This window comes from Cnephaeus nilssonii (assembly GCF_951640355.1).
Source record: "Cnephaeus nilssonii genome assembly, chromosome: 9".
NCBI lineage: Eukaryota > Metazoa > Chordata > Mammalia > Chiroptera > Vespertilionidae > Cnephaeus > Cnephaeus nilssonii.
In genome coordinates this window covers 35,119,954-35,126,911 of record NC_137080.1, presented here as the reverse complement: position 1 = coordinate 35,126,911, position 6,958 = coordinate 35,119,954, and the positions used below count along the sequence as shown (strand labels likewise).

General features: G+C 39.4%; 1 protein-coding gene across 1 annotated transcript; it reads right to left on the bottom strand.

Annotated features, from left to right (window-relative positions):
• Positions 1-6,224: 6,224 nt before the first annotated feature.
• LOC307104884 (small ribosomal subunit protein eS26-like) lies at positions 6,225-6,592 on the bottom strand. The gene has a single exon (XM_079780141.1). The coding sequence runs from the start codon at positions 6,584-6,586 to the stop codon at positions 6,239-6,241; it is 348 nt and encodes a 115-aa protein (XP_079636267.1). The 5' UTR covers positions 6,587-6,592; the 3' UTR covers positions 6,225-6,238.
• Between the last annotated feature and the right edge of the window lie 366 nt (positions 6,593-6,958).

Below are 6,958 nucleotides of genomic sequence, written 5' to 3'. Positions count from 1 at the left end.
GAGCCATCACCTGATGATTCTGTTTTCTAGGCTGTTGATGATCAGTTCTTTCTGTGAACTCCAGTTCTCAGCTATTCTTGGTCATTTCTCCTCCTAGCTGTCATCCTTTATTTATGCAAGTTCATGACAACCACAGTTTTAACTGGAACATGATTAGTGCAGAGGAAAAGGTAAGGCCAGGACAAAGCAAAGCCATGGGCATATATGCAAAACAAAAATATTGAAAGTATTGTAAAAAACTTGGAACTATTCCGTTTTCAGCAAATTGGCCTACTTCTATGTGTGAACAACACACTTAACCTTCCTGAGATTTTATTTCCTTACTAGAGGCCTGGTGCACGAATTCATGCACAGGTGTTGTCCAGCGGCCTGGCCTCGATGGGGGCTGATTGGGGGCGGAGCTGGCTAGAGGAGGGGCCACAGGAGGTTGGGGGGGTAAGATCCGGGCCCCGATGGGGCCGGTTGGTTGCCACAGTGTGCGTCATAGCAACCACCTGTTCTGTCATTCTGGCGTTCTAGTCACATGCGTTTATATATATAGATCTGTGTAATGAGAGGACTGAGCTATTAGAGTTCCAATGTTCTATCAACTAATGACATGCTATCATCCAATGAAATTTAAACTGGGTCAAAAATTAGATAAACACTTTTTAGGTAAAATAGTAATTTTCTTACATCAAAGATTAAAGGCTAAAATAAGTTCCTCAAGGAGACTAAAATAACCCCTACTGAAAGTGCTTGAAAAGTGAATATCATCTCAACTCTCTAGAATGATTTAAGATAAAGTCTACTTGAAGACATTAGATTTTAAAAATAAAATCTCTGATTTTAAATTTTGCTTTTTTGCTCATTGCTTTACCCTCATATTCATTTTGAATGTGATTATAGCTGGTTGAATCTAGTCAATTACTACTACTACTACTACTACTACTACTACTACTACTACTGCTGCTGCTGCTGCTACTGGGATAACAGAACTTATTTTAAATATAGAAGAGCATCAGCATTTGTGGTTGAGCTCTTCCGATCATGGTGGTAAGAAAATGTCTGAATAACTTTAACAATTTCATCCCAGCACTGGTAACTGAATGCCAATGCTCTTGATGTTAATGAGTTCACTCAAAGGAAAACACTACAAGAACTAGATTTAGCTCCAATTATTTAAAAGACAAATTATGTTGTTTTCTTTTCTTTCCTCCACTTGTACTATGTTCTGCAACAATTGACTCTATGCTCACTTGCAAGCACATCAGTTTTCATAAAAACATGAAGTCTTTATCTCCCTTTTCTCCTCTTTTCCTTGTTATCCTAGAGAGGTAAAATTAAGCAAATTATACTAAGCTAAAAAATGTTCTGAACATGGACCTCCCAATTAAGAGCTGCTTCATGAGCTTGGGTTCGCTGTGTGTTTAGAAAGTCATGATTCATTAACTATGGCCTGTAACAATCAAATAAACAAAACCATGCGCTACAAGGCATCCATTAGCACGTTGAAGTGCATAAATCACTAACCATGTGACTTAGAGCTTAACCATTTGCCAAAACAGCTGTTTTCTCAGTTCAAATAATGAAGAGAAAAAACAGCTGAAGCCAATTAGTGGGTAAGCATTCATTCCCACATATCTGCGACAGTTGAGTGGTTTATTTTGCAGGACAGATATGTTGTTATTCAGATCCAAGGAAGAAAGCTTCCTTTACAAAAAAATTGAAGGTTTTACATTAACCCTTGTTTGTACTGGGCTCTCCTCCAAAGAGCAAGCACAGAAATAAACAAACAAATACACAGCTAATTAAAACCCAGTGTTCTTGAAAGAAGAGCAGTGAATTATTTATTCAGGATTGTTTGTGTCTTTGCTCAGAGAATATTTTAAGTCATGAGGACTGAGGTTGTGGGCATAGGATTACTCTGCAAAGCAAAGAATCTGATTTCAAACAGAAATTATGTTTACCAAAGAGAAATGATCTATCAAACTGAGAGTCTAGAAAAGACTAAACATATTTTTCATACTCATATTCTAAAAGGAGGTCTATTCTCCACCACCAAAAAAACTTTAATACATTGTATTTTAGCTTAAAATCAACACCATTGTAAACAAAATTGTTTATTAAGTTTTCAGCAGGAATATTCCCACAGAAGATTCTAATAGTTTCTGCTAAAATAAAGCCATAAACTGAAACTTCCCTTTCTTTGACAGTATTGATAACTAAGTTAATGAACATCAATCACTAAATCCAAGAAACATGATATTTTTCCATCCACGGAGACATCACCAGACAATGACCAGGAAACAATTTTCCCTGTAAATGCTGCTTTGATGCAGACAGAAAAGAGCTAGGGTTTGTCAATTAGATAGACTGGATTCTGATTGGGCCACTTATTTATGCCACATTTGGTAACTTTTGAAATCCTTCTGAACCTCAGTTTCTTCATCTATATAACACAGATAATCGCATCTTCCTCACAGCTGAGTTTGTGTTATGAAATTTAAATAAGCCATTTATTTTTTGTGAAGTATAACTATTATAACATATGAGCTTATGCAAAACCAAGTTCAATTCTTGCTGAGTGAAATGTGAAAATTTATTTAAAAACTGGTTAACGCTCTGCATTCAAAATAAATGGTAGCTGTTTATGGAATTATGTAGTTGGATGTCTAGGAGAGAGTGGACCTTCATAATTGGGGAAGAGTGGATTGATCATAAAAAAAGTTACAAAGATTTTCATTTTCTAGAATGAAGACATGATTTCACTTCTGGGGAGAAAACTGCCTCTGTGAAAGTCTCTCCTTAGTGTGTTGATTTAAGACAATTTCCAATGTGCTGACCTTGGGAGGACTAAGGACAGCGAGTTAACAAAAATAGCAGTTGCTTCAGAGAAGATGTGCAGTATTGTATAGAGGTAGCTTATCCTCGTGGGAGCCTGGGAAAAGGCCAACCCCGAAACATAGGTTGGCTCCCACCAAGGAAATGGATAGATTCATTGTCAATGATTTTAAGAGAGAAGGAAATTAAGGACTTATGAGAGAAAAAGAAAGTTCCCTCCTGTGGAGGCAAGGGGTTACGGATGGACCTAACTCTAGGAAGGAGAGAAATGCTCATGGGAAATCCTCAGGAGAAGCTAGCTATCCTGAGATGATGGTAAACCTGAGTTAGGAAGAAAAACTAACCTTCCCCCTGTGAGGAAGTGGGGAGCTAAGCATCCCCATGGGGAACCTGGGGTACCTGTAGCATTGGGACAACCATCTCATTCTCTCAACTGTGTATATGAGTCCTGCTTTCACGATGCCTTGACAGTATTTATTATTCATAACAAAAAAATAAAATCTTGGCTAATTTTATATAGAGAGAGGATATAACCTGACAGCTACCACTTAGATGTGAGTGGTATGACCTGCTTTATTCTTATAGCTGCTTACATTTCTTTTCTTTTTTTAAAAATATATTTTATTGATTTTTCACAGAGAGGAAGGGAGAGGGATAGAGAGCTAGAAACATCGATAAGAGAGAGACATCGACCAGCTGCCTCCTGCACACCCCCCACCGGGGTGTGTGCCCACAACCAATGTACATGCCCTTGGCCAGAATCGAACCTGGGACCTTCCAATCCACAGACCGACGCTCTATCCACTGAGCCAAATCGGTTTTGGCTGCTTACATTTCTTGACAAGTTTTTTTTTTTTAATACATTTTATTGATTTTTTACAGAGAGGGAGGGAGAGGGATAGAGAGTTAGAAACATCGATGAGAGAGAAACATCGATCAGCTGCCTCTTGCACACCCCCTACTGGGGATGTGCCCGCAACCAAGGTACATGCCCTTGACCAGAATCAAACCTGGGACCCTTGAGTCCGCAGACCGACGCTCTATCCACTGAGCCAAACCGGTTTCGGCTGCTTACATTTCTTGAAAGTTTTTACTCCTTCTCAACCATGGGAAAACTATACTTAGTTTAATCTGGAGACTCGGAAGAGTTGAGCAGTTTTTAATCCAGTTCAGTTATGAAATTTTTGCTCTCTCTTCAACATGATGTCTCCCCCTCAAAGCATCTTTCCTTCTTCTGCCAGATTTTCCCCTCCTTTCCCTCCCGTTGCTATTTGCATTTCACAGGATTTATGAATGCTGGTTTCCACATGTCAGGAGGGAAGTGGTTACTTATCTAATCTGTTTGTCTTGATTCTGGCTTAGTCACTGGTGTCCTTGGGTCTCTGGCATAGTGGCGCTGCAGGCAGGAGGCAGAGGGACAGAGAATGTGTAAGTGGAAGTGTAATATCCAGGTTGTGGGTAGGCAACGGATAATATTTAACTCTGCTTTCCATTTGAGTTTTGATTATGGATAAAAATAAAGATATTTCTACTTGTTGGTTTGCCTTCATTTATCTTTCTGAGATTTTTTTCCCTTTGACCTTTTATCTACTACTAGAGGCCCGGTGCACGAAATTTGTGCATGGGAGGAGGGGGTCCCTCAGCCCGGCCTGCACCCTCTCCATTCCAGGACCCCTTGGGAGATGTCTGACTGCCAATTTAGGCCCAATCCCAGCAGTCTGACATCCCTCTCACAATCTGGGACAGCTGGCTCCTAACTGCTCACCTGCCTGCCTGCCTGATGGCCCCTAACCACTCTGCCTGCCTGCCTGGTTGCCCCTAACTTCCCTCCCCTGCTGGCCCCTAACTGCCCTCCCCTGCTGGCCTGGTCACTCCTAACTGCCCTCCTCTGCTGGCCTGGTTGCCCCTAATTGCTTACTCCTGCTGGCCTGGTTACCCCTAACTGCCCTCCCCTGCCAGCCTGGTCAACCCTAACCATCTCTGCCTCGGCCCCCCCACCACCAGGACTTAGTCTGGAAGGACATCTGGAAGATGTCCGGTCTAATTAGCATATTACCCTTTTATTAGTATAGATATGCCTGTGGGATCAGGCCTAAACTGGCAGTCAGACATCCCTTTCACAATCTGGAACCACTGGCTCCTAACCGCTCACCTGTCTGCCTGCCTGATGGCCCCTAACCACTCTGCCTGCTTGCCTGGTTGCCCCTAACTGCCCTCCCCTGCCGGCCTGGTCACCACTAACTGCTCACCCCTGCCAGCCTGGTCACCCCTAACCACCTCTGCTTCAGCCCCCGCCACTGTGACTTTGTCTAGAAGGACATCAGGAAGGATGTCTGGAAGATGTCCCATCTAATTAGCATATTACCCTTTTATTAGTATAGATGGTATTTAGGTTTACAGTTTCAATTCATATTTTAAGAATTTGATATAGGAAAGATGTTAAGGTTTTATTAAGCAAATTCTTATAAATGTTATGCTATTTTTTGTTTGCCTTTGAATTTTTATGTTTAGACATGCAGAAAAATGTGATACATTCTTCATTACTTTAAAGTTTAAAAAGCATTCATCATAAAATATACTAACAGAATAATATGTATAAACTTTCAGTTTTCTAAATAAAGTCAACAAAAGTCAATTTAAAATGCAATGAAACTTAAAAAACAAGATTAGGAAAATATTCTTATTAAAATTACAGTAAGTTGATAAACAAAATATAATAATAAATTTGGAAAGTAAAATTACATACTATTGTAAAATAAACTGAGAATATGAACAATTTATAAAAGGAAACATGCATGTACCTATACACACAATAATAATAATAATTCCAATATTATTTTTATTTCATTAGCTGTTATTTATATAAAAATATTCTAAAGTGTGAGGAAAAATTTTAATTTTTCTAGAACATTTAAAAATAATCTAAACTAAAGAAAAAATAGTTTATACATATCTGTATGTAGTCAAATTGTTTAGGATGGTCATCATTGTTAAAAAGATTCTTGAGTGTTACGTTTATTTTTTGTAGAAGCATAATTGGGAGAAACACTGAGAAAAGCAAAGTAGCTATATATGAAAGGAACCATAAATAAATCTCTTTATTTTTTTATTTTTATTTTTTGTTAAATATATTTTATTGATTTTTTACAGAGAGGAAGAGAGAGGGATAGAGAGTTAGAAACATCGATGAGAGAGAAACATCGATCAGCTGCCTCTTGCACACTCCCTACTGGGGATGTGCCCGCAACCAAGGTACATGCCCTTGACCGGAATCGAACCTGGGACCCTTGAGTCCGCAGGCCGATGCTCTATCCAAACCAGTTTTGGCTCTTTATTATTTTTTTTTTTTTGAAGTACAATTTCCATTTATTTTTCCCCCAGAGAACTTTTTTTCACTTTTTAAAGACTTAGCTCCTTACATGGGCTTTGGTGGAGGTCGTGGGGCAGCACTTGCAGGCCTAAATCGGGGTGGGGGTGTTCGGTCCTTCCGGGCTTCAGGAGAACGGTTCCTGACTACCTTGCTGTGAATGGCACAGCTCACACAGTAATGCAGCTTCACATACAACTTGGGAAGCACATAGGCGTCGAAGACACTCGCTTCAGAGATGTCCCTAATGGCCGCGGCCTCTACTATGTTTCGAATGACAAACTTCTTAATGGCCTTGTCCTTGGGAACGCACCGGGCGCAGTTGGTGCAACGAATAGGCTGCACATGGCCTCGGCCGTTTTTGGCACCACCGTTATTCCTTCTTTTCTTGGTCATCTTGGAAACGAGGACCCGAGAGAGCATAAATAAATCTCTTGATGTGGAATTTTAAGATAGAGGCATTAATACTAGGGAAATAATTCTGAATAAGCAAATAAGCTATAAGTACCCCTGTAGTACATATTATAACTATAAAGAAAAAGAAGTAGAAATAATGTGTTTTGTATGTATTATGGGAAATTACTTAGCATACTGTATTCCAATAACAAAACAGAATATTATATGCCTATTAATAATTGTAAAAATTGACCAGTAGAAATTATGCTAGCAATGTCAAAAAAATATATCACATACAAAATGATATTTTCATTCTCTCGCACTATGAAAATATGTGCACATGTGAGAGAGCACAGCTAACAAAACTATTGT

Bases quoted from the DNA above. Each gene is read 5' to 3' on its own strand.
- LOC307104884 (XM_079780141.1), bottom strand. From the start codon at position 6,586: ATGACCAAGAAAAGAAGGAATAACGGTGGTGCCAAAAACGGCCGAGGC.